Source organism: Lagenorhynchus albirostris, chromosome 12 (assembly GCF_949774975.1).
Source record: "Lagenorhynchus albirostris chromosome 12, mLagAlb1.1, whole genome shotgun sequence".
Classification (NCBI taxonomy): Eukaryota; Metazoa; Chordata; class Mammalia; order Artiodactyla; family Delphinidae; genus Lagenorhynchus; species Lagenorhynchus albirostris.
Genome location: NC_083106.1, coordinates 9347218 through 9364309, shown reverse-complemented (window position 1 = coordinate 9364309; position 17092 = coordinate 9347218). Strand labels below are relative to the sequence as shown.

The 17092-nt window shown below is 41.4% G+C and overlaps 1 protein-coding gene across 2 annotated transcripts in view; it reads left to right on the top strand.

Moving 5' to 3' along the window:
• The window catches only part of SNX9 (sorting nexin 9), a 92205-nt gene that overhangs the window by 29098 nt on the left and 46015 nt on the right, over positions 1 to 17092 (top strand). For both annotated transcript variants that reach the window (XM_060167481.1, XM_060167482.1), the window contains exons 2-4: positions 9880 to 9966; positions 13040 to 13114; positions 14337 to 14459. In XM_060167481.1, the coding sequence (XP_060023464.1) occupies positions 9880 to 9966; positions 13040 to 13114; positions 14337 to 14459 (285 nt within the window). The remainder of the gene's footprint in view (positions 1 to 9879; positions 9967 to 13039; positions 13115 to 14336; positions 14460 to 17092) is intronic.

The window sequence follows — 17092 nt, the reverse complement described above, 5'->3', positions numbered from 1 at the left end:
ATTTTAAAATTGGTCTCCTGATTGAATTTCATTATTCTAATATTTTTTCAAATGCTCAGGGTTGAGGGATTCCTCGTGGACCACCGTCAGCATTGCTGGATCACCCCTACCTTCATACACAAATTACACATGAGGGGGGGGTGCTGTTTCTGGTTGACCCCCCTCAGGTGGGTCTGGTTCTCATATAATCTGGTGCAATAACAGACTCCAGAACCACCTTTTGTGGGAAAAAGTAACCCGACACTCCGCTCTTTCCTTTGAGCTTTCAGGCCAGTTCTAGAGCCCATGGTGGGCTGGAAAGAAGACACAGTTAGGCAACAATTTTTAGCACATGCAGAATGTATATATAATGTTCAAAAAAGCCAAAGGTCATGATAGCTAACATTAATTGAGCCCTTTGTGTCAGACACATGCTGTTGGCCTTTGTGTCAGACCCATGCTGTTGGCCTCATCATATTCTTGAGGAATCTGAGACAGAGACTTGAAGAAATTGAGCCAAGTTTACAAGGCTGGTAAAACGGTACAGTGGGGAGTTGAACCTGCGTGGTCTGGCTCCAGAGCCAGCTCATAATCGCTGTGTTGCCAATAATTACATTTCCTCCCCCTTTTGGGGGAGAAATGAAAAACATTGTCAACACACAGTGCTGGGCGGCAGGGGTGGCAGGGACAGACACAGTTCCTGGGAATGTTTATGTTTCCTACCTGTTGTCTCTGAGGTTTGGGATTTGGGGTACTGTTTGCTGTTAAACTTTTACCTTTTTTTCTACAATGCACATGTCATTTTATAATCAGGAAAAACAGTAAAGCTATTTTAATTTGGAGTGGGGGTGAGGTTATTTTCTTAACCACAGCTAAGTAGGTTTTCCTGTGCTTTGCCCTGGAGGTTGAGTAGTAGATTGGTAACCTTGCAGCTGTGATAAAGAACAAGGTAGGGGACTTCCTTGGTGGCGCAGTGGTTAAGAATCCGCCTGCCAGTGCAGGGGACACGGGTTCGATCCCTAGTTCGGGAAGATCCCACATGCCGTGGAGCAGCTAAGCCCGCGTGCCACAAGTACTGAGCCTGCACTCTAGAGCCCGTGAGCCACAACTGCTGAGCCCTCGTGCCACAACTGCTGAAGCCCATGCGCCTAGAGCCTGTGCTCCGCAACAACTCATCACAATGAGAAGCCTGTGCACTGCAACAAAGAGTAGCCCCCGCTTGCTGCAACTAGAGAAAGCCCACGCGCAGCAACGAAGACCCAATGCAGCCAAAGAATAAATTAAAACAAAAAAAAAGAACAAGGTAGATGTGCTGATATGAAGAATCCTAAGATTGAATAAAACATGAAATGTAGAGGCGAACGTGAAATATAGAGGCTTACGTGTACTGTGGTTCTGATGGGTTCTGTGTGTGTGTGTGTGTGTGTGTGTGTGTGTGTGCAAATGCACATGTCAAATGCAGAACATTTTGAAGGATACTTTCAAATCTATTAGCACTTGTGCCCTTTGGGGAGAAGAGGAATATTTTCTAACTTTTCCTCTTTTAACTTCATTATATTTTTTTATTGTTGTAAAAGTGCCTGTGAGTGTGTGTGTGTGTGTATCTATATATATAGTGAAATAACAGTACTCAGAATGAGAACTCCAGAAATGTGTAGATTTTAATACAGATTCGGATTGCCTTTTTTTTTTTTTTTTTTGCGGTACGTGGGCCTCTCACTGTTGTGGCCTCTCCCGTTGCGGAGCACAGGCTCCAGATGCGGCCATGGCTCACGGGCCCAGCCGCTCCGCGGCATGTGGGATCCTCCTGGACCGGGGCACGAACCCGTGTCCCCTGCATTGGCAGGCGGAGTCTCAACCACTGCGCCACCAGGGGAGCCCTCGAATTGCCTTTTTTTGAGTTAAACTCTGGAGCATTTTGTGTTCTCTTGTAACTGGGGAAACATTCTCAAATAGAATGTGGTATTTTCAACAAGATTATGAGCTTCCTGGGTAAAGATACAAGGCAGTGCTTTTAATTATTTTTTGACTAAACAATAAGTTCATGTTAAGAAAACACACACACTTAAAAAGGTATTGATATGAAAAGGATAACACTGAAAATTCCTCTCCTGTTCCTCCCTTCCCTCAGCCAGCTGTCTTCTCAGAGGCGGTGTTATCAATTTCTTCTATATCCTTACAGAGATATCCTATACATACACAAGCAGGTACATTTTCTTCCTTTTTTTTTTTAACACAATGGTTATACCTTGCTTTATTTTCTCACTTAATATATGTACATTAGAGATGATTCCACATGTGAAAAATAAGCAAACCCTTCTTCTTTTTTGTTGGAGTACATGGTATTCCATTCCATGGAGGTGCCCTACTTGACTAACCAGTCCCTACCTTTCAGGCTGGGCCTGGTCCTTTGCACTTGTAAACAGTGCTGCAGTGAATAACCTTTTGCAAATGGGTATTTCTAGAGGAGGAATTCCTGGAGGTGGAGTCTCTGAGGAAGAGAGTTTGCATGTTTGTGATTTTGATAGGCGTTACCAGGCTGCCTCTCACTGCCATCAGCACTACGTAAGAATTCCTGTTTCCCTGCACCTGCACCCTCACCCACGCAGTGTTGAAATCAGAGTTTTGGTTTTTCGCCAATCGATAGATGGGAAATATTTGTTTTATAAGAGAGGTTTTACATTTTTAAGAGCCTTTTATTTCTCACTGATTTGTAGTTACCCTTCATAGAGTAGGAGAACCAACCTTTAGTCTGTGATAAAAACTAAATATTTTTCCTGGTTTGTCATTTGTTTTTTATCTTGTTCACAATGGCTCTTGCCGGGCAAGGCAGGTATGTGTTATTTTGGGAGAAGAGGAGTTTCTCCATCTCTCTCTTTTAAGGACTTCAGGATTTTGTTCTGTACTTAAAGTCCTCCTCCACTGCAAGATTATTTTAAAAACTCACTTAAGATTTCCTTTGGTTCTTTTTATAGTTTCCTTAAAATCCTTTTTATTATGGAGAAAGTCAAGCATACTCAAAAGTAGGATAGTATAATGAAGCCTCTGTACCCATCCCCCAGCTTTGGCAACTGTTGACTCACCTTGTTTTGTCTGGACCCCATCAGCTTCCTTTGCTCTTGCATTACGTTTGAAGAAATGCCAGATACTTTATCACTTCATCTGTAAATATTTTAATGGGTATCTCTAAAGATGGGAAGTCCTTTAAAAATATAACCACAATACTATTTTGATACTTGAAAATTGACTACTTTAAAATATCTCAGAGCCCTTAAGTGTTCAAATTTTCAATTGTCTCAAATATTATCATCTTTTTTGCATTTTTTGCATTAGAATCCAAATAAGGTGGGGAGGGACAAACTAGGAATTTAGGATCAACAGATACACAACACCACATATAAAATAAACAACAGGACCCACTGTATAACATAAGGAACTATATTTAATATCTTGTAATAACCTATAATGGAAAATAATATGAAAAAGAATCTCTCTATATAACTGAATCACTTTGCTGTACACCTGAAACATTGTAAATCAACTGTATTGCAATTTTAAAAAATGAAAAAACGAGTACGATGAAGAGAAATAGATTTAAAAAAATAAGAATCCAAATGAGGTATATATAGCAGTCATAATCAATTGTCTAAGCCTCTCAATTTATAAGTTCCCTCACTTCCCTTCCTCTTTGCCCCCATACCTGGGCTTGTTTTTGTCTTTGAGATCTGTTTGTTAGAGAAAATGAGTTCTGTGCTTTCCTACATCTGGATTTTCTTACTGCATCCTCATTGCAGAGTGTAATATATTCCTTTGTATGTCTTGTAAATTGGTACTAGGATCTAGAGGGTCAATAAGATTCGAATTCTTTTTTCAAGTATGTGACTGGCATTGTATTCCATCAGAAGGCAAGTAGTGTCTGGTTGTCTTTTGGATGCACTGTGCTTAGATGCATTAAATTATTAAGGATTGAAAAACGATGTTCTAATTCTATTATTCCTTTTTCATTTATTTCATTTATCAACTGTCCTTCAGGATCATCCTTGCTTTTGCATATTGCACTAAATAATAACCTTGTACACACGTGCACAGGTGCAGCTAGAGAATGGATTCGCAAAATGCGACTTCTGGATCTAAGGGTAAATGTATCTTGAAAACTCTATTGAAGTAGAATTTCTCACTTATAAGATGAGCAGAAATGCAAAAGTTGGGTAATTGATTCTGTTTGTGAAACTGCGGAGAACCGTTACATTCATATATATTGCTGGCAGAGGTTTAAATGGTACAATCCCCAGTGGAGGTAAATGTGGCTACATCTACCAAATTAATTTGTCTTCCTGTATGTGTGGAATTGAGCATTTTTTTCACACATAAATGGTGTAAGGGCCATTTATATTTTTCTATGAGCTGTGTATTCCTCTGCCCATTTTTTCTGATGGGTTGCTGAGCTTTTTCTTGAGTTCTATATGCTTTTTAAGATTAAAACTGCGATAGGAATTGCAAAGATTCTTCTGTAGTTCATGTTTTATATATTTAGTGATTTTTGGTGATAGTGATGTTATGTGTGATATGGCCAGTTTGATGCCACCACATCAAATAACTAATGCTTTCTTCTGATTATTCTTCTCTAAAACACATAAAGAAGCTTTGATCTGGGTGAGTTTGGGTAGAAAGTTTCTTAAAATCATCCCAACCTCCAGCTGCTCGATTACAACATGGCCTCAGTTCAGAGGATTCCCTTGGTCCAAGTATTCCCAGAATCGTTGTGCATGAGTGGAATAGAGGCTGGGAGGAGTAACATGGAAGTGGATGGTACAATTTGATTGGTTTATTGTAAGTATTCAGGATTTCTTCCCCCTTGCGATTGTATAATTGCCCTTTGTTACACACAGATTTAAGATTATTCTAAATGTTTCTTGGAAACATATTCCTACACTCAATGAATTTCTATTTACATTTCTGTTTGCCTTGGAAGTTTCTCAAGCTACTTGTCTGGTTGACCAGTTAGAACATTCCTCTAAGTGCATCATATTTCAGGATGACAGATATAAACCCATTTTAGGAAAAACGTTTTTAAAAGAACATATCGATTTTACTGGTAGTTTATTCTTGAAATTTTTACATAAGAAAATTAATTTTCAGCCATTCTCGATGGGTGCTACCAGTTCTTTTTAGAAAATTCTTCTACTGGGAAAAGATCTTTTACTAGAACAACTGTTAAAATAAAACCTTCGTAGAACTCAATCATCTTCACTCTAATCCTGAATAGTTTATCAAGCACATTGCTTGTAAACATTTAAGGAAACAAACCAAGTTTATTTCCTTACTTGGAAATTTTAAGAGCAACATGCCCAAAACATAATTAATTGATGCATGTCTCCTTGGAAAGAGTTTTTTTTATCATGTGCAGCTGTCTTGGACCTTAGCCGTGCCATATTTTAACAGTTTTACTGATGGTACAGGTGAAACTATGGAAAGCATGCTTATCAGGCTTTCTAATGACTCAGCAGAAAAGGATAAGGGATAATTGGATGGTGGTTTAGGTATTCAGAAAACTCTTAATAGTTTGGAGCAATGGGCTGAATCTAACAAGATGAAATTTTACGGGGATAATTTAAGATTCTTTATTTGATTCAAAATAACAAGGATTTAGCAACGGCTGTTGAAATCACAGATTGATAGAAACTGAAAAGCATTTACGCCTTAACCACTTATAAAAAAGACAAATACATCTATGTATATCAGTGGTATAATAATGCTCTCAGGGTCTGTTAGAGTGAGTTCTGTTTCTTCTGATGATGTTGTGGATTAGGTAGAGACAAGATATAGGAAGTCATTAAATATGTAAATTTTATAAAAAGTGTCAAGAGTATCTTTAAGTAAAACAAGCTTGCTATTTAAAAAGATAAATTAATTTTATAGAAATATCACCTACATGCAAAACTTCAGTTCTCAAGGGTGTCAGATTAATAAGGGATCCTTCGGTCCCCGAATTTCTGAAGGTTTACATATTTTACTCATTTTTTTGATTGAGTGTCTCTGCTTTAAAGATGGGAGAGCTGCATCGCTGAAGGTTTACTGCTTTTTCCCAAGATTTAATTGTGATTTATGTGAAAGAAGCAGATGTGTAAGAATGGGAGCTTGTCTTCTAACCCCCATATGAAATCTTTTTGCTGCCAGTTTTTTTGCTATTTGGAACTGTTTAATTCTCTATTATTGTACATTTTAGGTTTTGTTTTGCAAAATAGGAAATACAGCAATAAACTTATGTACCGTGTTTTTTTATTTAGGATGTTTTCTTAAAAAATTCTTTGGTTTGGGATTATTGGTTTGTATCAACTTGGACTCTCTAGATTGCAACTGACAGTCTGAACTCATAAGCACAAAAGGAGATGCACTCGTTACTGTGAGTGAACCATCCACAAGGGGAGAAATGGCTTTGGGCTTGTCCTTCAGGTGCTCTCATCAGGATACTGTTTCTCTTCCTCATTCCATTCTGCATTCCCCCCACTTCATTCTTCAGACTTGTAGCCGCCGGCAACATTTTCAGAGAAAAAGACCCACTCTCCCAGCATCCCTGTCGCATTCTGATTTTCCCTGTTTGGCTTATATGCTCACCAGTCATTTGGAGCCAGGCAGGAAGTTTCCAAAAGGAAGGGATGTGGAGCAAAGTAACAGATGTTTACAGCATGGGTCCGAAAGAATGAGGTATGTTCAGGATGATGGGTTCTGCACACATCAGACAGGTGTGTGTGGCACACTTAGAATTCTGGAACGCTTAGCGCCTGGAACACTTAGATTAAAGCTGTGAATCCACTGTTTATCTTACTATATCTAGATAAAATAACTTATATATAGGATTGCTATCTACCAGCCATTCGCTTCCTCTGTAATACTTTTTGAAATCGCTGTTTGAAGAGATTAATTGTGGTTGACGGTATGTATTCAGTATACGGTATGAAGTTATCTACTGTGTGGAAATTTAGCTCTTGAATATACTTGGAGTCATTTTTTAATGTACAGCTAACATTGGAAAAGGCGGTGTAGAAAAATGACGTTTTCTTTCAAAGACCACATCAGAAAATAGTTGGGCAGATTGGCAGTTGAGGTCGAGGTCAGCATCTTTATCTGTGTGGGTCCTGTAGTGGCGGTGAAGGCAGGAAGGTGAGGAAACCTGGAAGCCAAGGAGGGACAGGAGAGAGAAGGAGTGGATAATAGGAGGGTGCCGGAGGTTTCCAGTCTGGCCTAAACTTTGTAAGAAGAGTTACTCTTATAGGCTGAATGGCCTTTTTTTCCCCTTCCTGTTGACATTCACGCTCATTTGGGGACGTGCTTTTTTTTTTTTTTTTTCCGGTACGCGGGCCTCTCACTGCTGTGGCCTCTCCCGTTGCGGAGCACAGGCTCCGGACGCGCAGGCTCAGCGGCCATGGCTCACGGGCCCAGCCGCTCCGCGGCATGTGGGATCCTCCCAGACCGGGGCACGAACCCGTGTCCCCTGCATCGGCAGGCGGACTCCCAACCACTGCGCCACCAGGGAAGTCCCTCAGTTATAATTCTTAAGAAGCATCGCTAGGTTAAAAAAAAAAAAGTCCTAAACCAACGTGTTAAATAAACCTATAGTGTTTATAGACATTTTCCACGGGTAAATGTTCAGTAATACTTAAATGTGTAAGGGAGTTTCCATTTTTTAATTTTTGGCTTGTTTCACATTCTGTTTCACCAAGTTGTAACTTTAGTAAAAAGAGGCTTTAGTTTTCTCTATCTGCGGGTTAGTTGGGTTTAACCCGATCAAAAAAGTTGTTAACCAGGATTCTTAAGGAACAGGAACAAAAAGCAGGTTCCTCATCTGGCTCTCCTCAGCTTGCCAGGCCCCGCCCCACCCCGGGAAGCTCGCTGTCCTGGGGGGTGAGTCCTGGCCTGGGGACCCCTGTCTCCCTCCTCAGGCGTTTATCTCCTATCTGACCTCATTGCACGAGGGATTGAGGTGGGTGTGGCATGTTTTAAAAAAATAGTCCCCAACGTGGCAAGCAGAACTCTTATCTACTTTTGCAGCTGTGTGATGAACATACCTCGGCTTGGTGTCGTTGTCCTTTGTAGTGACCTAAGGAAAACTGGAATGCTTCCAGAATTCTCACTGTCCCTGAGCCTGGCTTTCAGTCCCCCTTCCCAGCCTCCCAGCCTATAGCAGTAAAGGATCTAATGCTATTTCTTTCTTTTTTTTTTTTTTTTGCGGTACGCGGGCCTCTCACTGTTGTGGCCTCTCCCGTTGCGGAGCACAGGCTCCGGACGCGCAGGCTCAGCAGCCATGGCTCACGGGCCCAGCCGCTCCGCGGCATGTGGGATCTTCCCAGACCGGGGCACGAACCCGTGTCCCCTGCATCAGCAGGCGGACTCTCAACCACTGCGCCACCACGGAATCCCTGATGCTATTTCTTGACTGACAGACTGTACACTACCATTTGTTTCCTTCCAACATTTTATTATGAAAAATTTCAAGCATGTAGAAAAGTTGAACTCATTTTCCATTGGGCACTGTAAATCCACTATCTATTGTAGATTCTATAAATAACATTTTACTTACTGTACCTGCTTTATCACATATTCCTCCATCAGTTCATCTTATTATTTTTGATGTATTTCAAAATAAATTAGTATTGGGGATTTTTTTCCCCCTAATCTTTTATCACAGGAGGTGAATCCTTGATTCCTGTTATAAGGATTTCAGACTCATTAAGCAGGTGTGGAGAAAGAGCCCTGGCCAGCAAAAGGGCCAGCACAGTTCTTGCCATATGGTCGGTGTGCAGCAAATACTTGTTAAAGGAATGCAGTTCCATTAGGCTAATTTGTCTAGTCCTGTAGGCAGACTTCATTTTGCCTCATAGGACAATTACTTTTAAAACAAACCATGTTAGCTAGGTTCATGTGGCCTCCAATTTATAAGGTGGACTTGCTTCTATAAGATAGTCCATGAAAGACAGTTATTTAGAATTTGAAATGGATTAAATATATATAATATATTTATTATATATCATAAAAGTATATGTAAAGTATTTGTATTTTTACAACAGTGGTTGTCTCTCTTGGAATACGTGCCTGGCAGTTATTCCAAGGAACCCACATCTCTGGGTTGGTGCCTCAAGGATCCGCTTCAGGAAGACCCTGAAAGGGCAACCCCACCTCACATCAACCAGAACAGCTTCCCTTTAGTCTGTTTTCTATGAAATTCAGATTCCATTGCAAGGAGAAGTGTGAAAATCACAGCTGCTCAGGTTACCCGACCACTATACCAGAGCCCTAGGTAAGTCGTCGTATAGTAGGAAGTATTCTGGTAGAAGAGTATGATGTATCTTGCTGCCCACATCTTACATTTCTGCGTTTAGCTGGCCAGGGATGCTGCACTCTCAAAATTTATCCTAGATAAAGAACAGTGAGAGTTTTCATAGCAAGGGATTAATCTGAAGATGATAAATCTGATGTGGGTACATATTTATGTGTCCGTGGAGATCCCTCAGGCCCTGAGATTGCGTGTTCCCAGAATGAACAGTATCTGTATTTCTACTTCTTACCTCCTAAAAGAAAGGCCATGCTCTTTTCCCCTTGATGAAATGGGTTTATTTTCAGTACTTTGGGGGCCGATGTCTAAATGCAGTGCGGGCAGCTACCAGAAACCTTCCCTGTTTCCAGAGCAGAGCAGGGCTCTCACCATTGGTTTCATTCTTCCTCACAGATAGGGCTGATGAATCATTTTGGTACTATGTCTTCCTTTCTTGCAAAACAACTGCAGTCACGGTCATGATGTGTTGTTCACACCAGCAGACTTACAAAGTGAACGGTATAGGTGGTTCTTTTTTGACTGTTACGTTTACATTTGTAACTTCCTCTTTTCTTCTCTACTTCCAATAGGCTCGGGTTATGTATGATTTTGCTGCTGAACCTGGAAATAATGAACTGACAGTTAATGAAGGAGAAATCATCACAATTACAAATCCGGTAAGAGAACTGTTAGGTTTAAATCGGTCCCTTAAGGACTTATTTTTAAGATTTTATTTTTTTAACAGGTTGATCATTCAGACCCACATGAATTTCTTTCCTGTTGCTTGTGAAGTATTGATATTGAAGTAATAATCTATTACATAAACACTGAGAACAATTAAGACCCCCTAAAAAAAGCTGGATGGGGCTCCATCAGGCAGAACTGGAGCGACATCCGGGACAGATCCCAGCTGGACACAGGTATAGGGATCAGAAAGTGACCAGTGTTGGTTAGCAGCCTCAGCTACCATTTATTCATGGCCTGTGAGCCAAGTGTTTGGCTAAGTACTATGCATATATTTTTTGATGTATTTTCTCTGTGAACTGTGTGAGGTAGGTATTTTTAATCTCTTTTTACAAATGAGGGTAATGAGCCTTAGAGAGGTTAAGTAACTCGACCAAGACCCTTCTGCTTGTAAGTGGCAAAACGGGATTCAAAACCACATCCACTGGCCTGTAAGCCCTGCTTTTTCTTCTCTGCAGGGGACACTGCAAGTAAACAAGCGTCCCAGGAATATAGGTATATATACGCCAGTAGGAGATGGGCTGAGAAAACAGGCTCTTAGAGCCAAACCAGACAGGACCTGAAGCCAGGCTACAGCCTTGGATTTCATTTGGGAAGCAGTGGATTCACTTAAGGGTTTTGCTTGGTTTTATTGTTGATATTGTTGTAGGGAGGTGACATGATGAGACCTGCACTTCAAGGAAGTTAATCTAGCGGAGGTGTATTGAATGAATTGGTGTGGCTGGAGCCTAGGATCATGACCTTGGGTAGTAGCGATAGGAGTAGAAAGAAGAGGGATGCAGGAGGCTCTGGAGAGTCAGACCAGGAGGACTTGGTGCCTCATTAGATACTATCGGTGAGAAATAGTCGGGGATCCCCCTGAGGTTTTTGGCCTTCACACCCAAGAGAATGGTGCAAATGAATTTATTAAAGTACGTAAGTCAGGAAGAAGAGCTTATTTTTTAAATGTTGAGTTTAAAGACTAATAAATAATCAACCCTGTTCTATAGCTTTGCATCAGTTTAGAAATAGAATTGCAGAGCTAGAGCTGAGGGCTGGAGATAGGCTGGCTCCCTGGACATCTTTGAGCAAGCATGTCAAGAAAGGTACCAGGAAGGCCAAGGAGACTCTGGAAGAGGAAGGAAGAGATGCACCTGTTCCACCAGGTGGGAGGGAGTGGGGACTATGGCAGCACAGAGACCAAGGAAGGAGAACAAGGAATGACCAAGAGGATTGCGGTTTCTTAATGTTGATAGTATTTTTTTAGACCTATTTTGTATGTTTTAGATTAAAAAAAAAATTACTGGTTATAAAAAGTATATGTAGTTTTATATAATATGCCAGGTATATATAAGTAAATAGGTTCTATTTTTAATCATAGAAGAGATTAAAGATTCTTTTATCTACTATTGATTTTTTTTTTTAAATGAAGAAGCATTCTTCATTTCTTGGTAAAATAATATTTAAGTTGCTGTTGTGGTCAAGAAATGGACAAAGTTGTGGCTTAAAATGACTTTTAAAAAGAATATGTCATCTAGATTCAGGTAGGTATTAACTAATTAGGGTATGATTCATGAATTTAAGATAACCCTTACTATTTTAAGAGGAAAAAGTAGGACTTTGCTGAAGTAACGTTGAAAACTGGGAATCCTGTTATAGAGTATGTTATTACTGATATTTAGTTTATTAATATTACTTATCCAGGAGAGCTAAGGGAGTATGGACCAGTTAGTTTTCCTAAACAACAGGCAATCCCAGAGCTTAGCGGCTTAAACAGATAATCGATGGCTGTTGCTCGGGAATCCACAAGTCAGCGGGTGGTTCTCCTCACCTGGGCTCGCCCGTGGGTCTGCAGTCACCCAGTGCAGGGCGGGGGCAGAGTACTCCAACATGGCCTCATCTGTTTGGCATTTCTCCTGCTGGGGGTTAGCTGGCAACGGGGAGATTGGGCCTTGTCTCTGTCATCATCTGGCAACTCAAATTTATCCTCATAGTAGCTCTTTTGGAAAGAAGAGCGAGCTGAAGTGTACAAAGCTTCTAGAGGCCAGCTCTGAACTCACCCCGTATTATCTCCACCTCATTCTGTTGGCCAAAGAGGTCACAAAGGACAGCCCAGATTCTAGAAGTAGGGGTGTGCATTCTACCTCTACCCCTTTGCATTCTACCTCTCGACAGTCAGAGCTGCAAGCCATTTTTGTGATCTACCACAGACCAGTAAATAGAAAGAAACTACAAAATGATGGCGTTCTATTAATAGACTGTTTTTCAATTTTTGATCGGTTGTTCAAGTTTGAGTTTTCTTTTTAGATTATATCATTTTCTGATGTAAAGAGTAGGCTTAAGAATTTAAAAATTTGAACAACGTTAGCTCTGCAGGAATGAAAAGGTTAATATTAATTACTTTTTTTAAAAAAATAAATTTATTTATTTTTGGCTGCGTTGGGTCTTTGTTGCTGCATGTGGGCCCCCTCTAGTTGCAGCGAGCGGGGGCCACTCCTCACTGGGGTGTGCAGGCTTCTCATTGTGCTGGCCTCTCTTGTTTTGGAGCACGGGCTCCAGTCGCGTGGGCTTCAGTAGTTGTGGCACGTGGGCTCTATGGCGCAGGCTCAGTAGCTGTGGCGCATGGGCCTAGTTGCTCCGCGGCATGTGGGATCCCCCCGGGCCAGGGCTCGAACCCATGTCCCCTACATTGGCAGGCGGATTCCTAACCACTGCGCCACCAGGGAAGTCCCTACTTTTTTATGTATAACAATTCCCAGAGCAAAATATCTGCAGGAGGGCTTCCCTGGTGGCACAGTGGTTGAGAGTCCGCCTGCCGATGCAGGAGACATGGGTTCATGCCCCGGTCCGGGAAGATCCCACGTGCCGCGGAGCGGCTGGGCCCGTGAGCCATGGCTGCTGAGCCTGCGCGTCCGGAGCCTGCGCTCGCAATGGGAGAGGCCGCAACAGTGAGAGGCCCAAAAAAAAAAAAAAAGAAACTGCAGGAATTCCAACTATAATCTTTTTTTTTTTTTTAACCTTTTTGAGGATGTTGGTGGAGGATGGCTGGAAGGAAGAAACAGCAAAGGAGAACGAGGGCTTGTTCCCACAGACTACGTTGAGGTAAGAGCTTACTGTCATTTATTAATTAAATCTGGTCGTTGTCATATATCTTTTTATGAATTATCAACTTAAAGGACAGGACTGGAAGATAATGAAAAAATTCCATTGTAAGAGTAATACATGCTGATTATATAAAATGTAGAAAATACATTGAAGTAGAACCAAGAAGAAATATTACCTACAGACTTAGGCTCCAAAGAGTGACTTCAAATATTTAGATTAAGTTCCTTCCAAGGATAGCAACTTTTAATTATTCTGAATAATAGTCTCTATTTTTCCCTTTGCTAATATTGTGTAGCAGCTGCTGCCTACAATACTGTTTACTGTAGAATTGATTCACAAAGTTTAAGTAGCAGACTGTTTGAAGTAGCTTTCCTCTCCCTGTGCTAATTTAGGACATCTCTCTCAGTTCCTTCTCCCACTCCCAAGGACGAAGGGTCTTGGATGGGCTGCTGTGAGCTATTGCCTGGTTTAAGCTCTGTTGTGATAGATGCCAAGGATAGTGCACAGCCCCTGAATGAGCCCTCCCTGCCTGGGACACACCCACTCAGCTGACAAACCCTCTCTGAGTCAGCCTCCTGGCACCCCCTGCTGGTTGTCCAGAGGTCACTGAGCTGAGTCCTGGGTACATGGTGAGCTTGCCTCTCATCCTGGGTGATAGAAAGAAACTAAGGCTGTCTGGTGCCCTGTGAGTAAAGTTGGAGTGAGATGAAGAACAAAGTTGCCTTGAGCTCCCCTCTAGTAGAGAGAAATAGTGCCCTGGGAGGATGTGTGCTGGGCACTGCCTGCAGAATGGGAAGGCTGTCTGTTGCTCCTGTCTGAGAGTTGGCTGGGGGAGTTTTGAACACTCCGGAGAATCGGATGAAATCTCAGACACCCCACCTTTTCCAGACAGTTTCAGAGGGTTCCCAGGCCCCTGAACCCAGTCCACGTGTCTCATGTTTATGTCGTGTTTGACCTCTGTGCACTGTGCATTCAGGATCCTAAAAATTAACAAGAATGAGGAAAATGGGAGAATTTAAGTTGATACTGGCATAAGTTGCATTTCTAGAATTCTGCATACTGACAGAAAGGAATTATGACATCTTCTTGGGCTTGCTAACCCTTTAAGAATAGAAATCCCTTTTCCATATTAGTTGACAGTTCTTGCTTGCCCTCAGGGGCTCTAACTCTGAAATAACTCTCATCTGTGAAGATAACTGTGGTTCTTTCTCATGTTCAGATTTTGCCCAGTGATGGAAAAGATCAGTTTTCTTGTGGAAATTCAGTGGCCGACCAAGCCTTCCTCGATTCCCTCTCAGCAAGTACAGCTCAAGCCAGCTCATCAGCTGCCAGTAACAACCAGGTAACTCTTACCCCGTCATCCTGCTGGATGCGACTGGCTTTACTGAGCGCAAAGCACGTTTGTGAAAGCTTGTGCTGCATTATAGCTATTGCCGTTCCTTGAAAGCGTAAACAGAGTAGCTGTTGACGTGTTATTTGTGTGGCATTTCTTGCTGGGTTTTAACAAAGACTGTTTTTAGAGTTGATGATTAACTAGAAGGCGGGGGTGTTCATTGAGAGTTGCTTGTAAAAGTCTGGCATGGTATGAATACAGACCCCATAGATTGCGAATATCCTCTCACTTGAGGGCGAGGAAGGAAAAGGGTCCTCTGCTGAGGCGCAGCGGTCAGGGTCAAAGGTCTGGCTGGAACAGGACCTGATTTCTGTGACCTTGGCACGTTACTTGCACTCTCAGCTCGAGCCCCCTCTTGCAGATGCAGTGCATGTACAAGTGGCTGTAGATCCAGCAGTTGGTACCGTTACGGTACTGCTTCTAGAAAACTTAGAAGAGTGGGATAATTTGAGAAAACTGTGCTGCAAGTTCACAGTAGTTTTAAGGAATTTGACCAGTTCAGGTGACTCTGCCTGGTTCGGTTATTGCTCAATGATTATCCAGAGCCGGTGTCTGTAAGAAAATTGAGAAGATGGATATGGAAGTGTTACTGCCTCCTACATCTTTAGAAATGAATGGCCTTTAGGAGATGTTACTTCTTGACATTTTTAACTACATAAAAGGCTTTAAATCAGGTAAAGCCTAATAATCATATCACTTATGATTATTTGCTTACAGCATATTTATATCTTAACCTTTTAAGAGTTTTTCAAAGTACTGTTACCATATGTTAACTGCAGATTTTATACATTTTTAAATAGCTTTTGTGGACATCCTAAATTACACATTGTCTGGCTCGGATATTTAAAATTCAGAGGCGAGGTTATCACCAGAGTTGAGCATTCTCCCATATTTTGTTAATCTGTAATACGTAAGGATATTGGTCAGTGACTGGGGTAGAGGTAGATAATGTGGCTGCATCATCCCAACCCCCATTATGATAAAGGGTGAAGAAATAGTAGCTAACCCTTACTTGGCGTTTTACCAGGGATTCTTAGCCTGGGAGCTGTTAACGTTTGGGGCCTGATGCTCCCTCCCTGTGATGACTAGCTGCGTCTCCGGCCTGCACTCACCGCTCTCCCCGCCTCCCCCCACCGCTGCCCCAACCCCGGTTCCAGTCACCAAAATTGTCTCCAGTTGTTGCCAAATGGGCAAAGTCAACCCAGCTGAGAGTCACTGAGTTTTACAAAAACATCAGTGAAAGGGTTTGCATTAAGTAAAAATGACATTTCAATGGAATTATAATGAGATGATCATAGAATAAGTGAAGGAAACAAAAGATGGGAATATTCATCTTATTTTAATTCGGGGACCTGTTTCAAATATCTCAAGGTAGACTGAAGTACTTTAGCTCATAAACACAAATTCAAAATCAGGCTCAAATTTTATGTTACGAAGAAGACTACTCAGTATTTAAATGTAACAATATAAACTGATCAGCGTAAGTGTAATTTTTTTCTTCCAGGTTTTCTTGAAGAAAATATAACTGACTTTTTTTTGAGGTTAGGTTTTACTAATCCAATCTGACATTAAATCTAATCAGATCCTTTGAAAGCAAAGAAAAAAATGAACCAAAACAAGGAGTAACAAAATACAGAAAGCATGACCATAATGAATTAATTAAAGCATTTGAATAAAAATATTTTCAGCAGCCGTCTATGCTCTCAGTTATCCGGGATGTGAGAACAACTTAAATGGGCCAAAACTGTGGTACGTTCTATAAATACCATTATTAATTGGCAGCTTTTAAAAATGTGGCTGTCAGGTGTGCCCGTTATTTCATTTTCTGAATGTCAGTAAGAAAATACTATTTTTGTTCCAGGGATACGCCTCTTGGGCCTTTCTAGTTAGTCTGGCGTTGTGTTAGTTCCCAGAGGACAGTTTTATTTGGAGATAAGTGTGTCAGAGGAGCCAGGCCTCTCCTCTCTGCCGTCAGGCAGGCAGGGCCCCCCTTCAGCTCGGTACACTGTGCACACTCTCTAGTCAGTATCCCTTGAGTCTCCTCAGCACCACTTGTTTTCAGTTTGGCCTTCTTCCTGCACAGGCAGGTTAAAGCCTCACATTCAGCTACTGGTTATCCAACCTTCTGACTGTTGTATCTTTTAAACCGTATCTTTTTAGAGAGATCTCTCTAAAAGGTTACATCCGTCTGCAGATGTTCTTGAGTAACTTATTTTGAGCCTATTATTTTTTAATTTGTCTGAGTCTTCACTGACTTTGTATTTTTAGGCTATACTGCATTTCACAGTAATTAGTTCATACATTTATTTATAACTTAATATGTAAAATAGCACTTCCTTTTGTTTTTCTTAAAACTCCTAATTTCAGGTTGCTTGGGCTACCTTCTGGTTCTAGCTTCTTACTGAGCAGTCACAGAGGTAAGTGCAGTGACTGGTGTAGAGGTAGATAATGTTGGTGCATCCTCCCAACCCCTGTTATGATCTCTTTCTTTCCTCTCTAGTATGTACGGGAACCCTTTACCTGTAAAACACAGTCCAGCCACTTGGCTGAGGTAGAGACGAGAACTGTAAATGTCCAAGGAG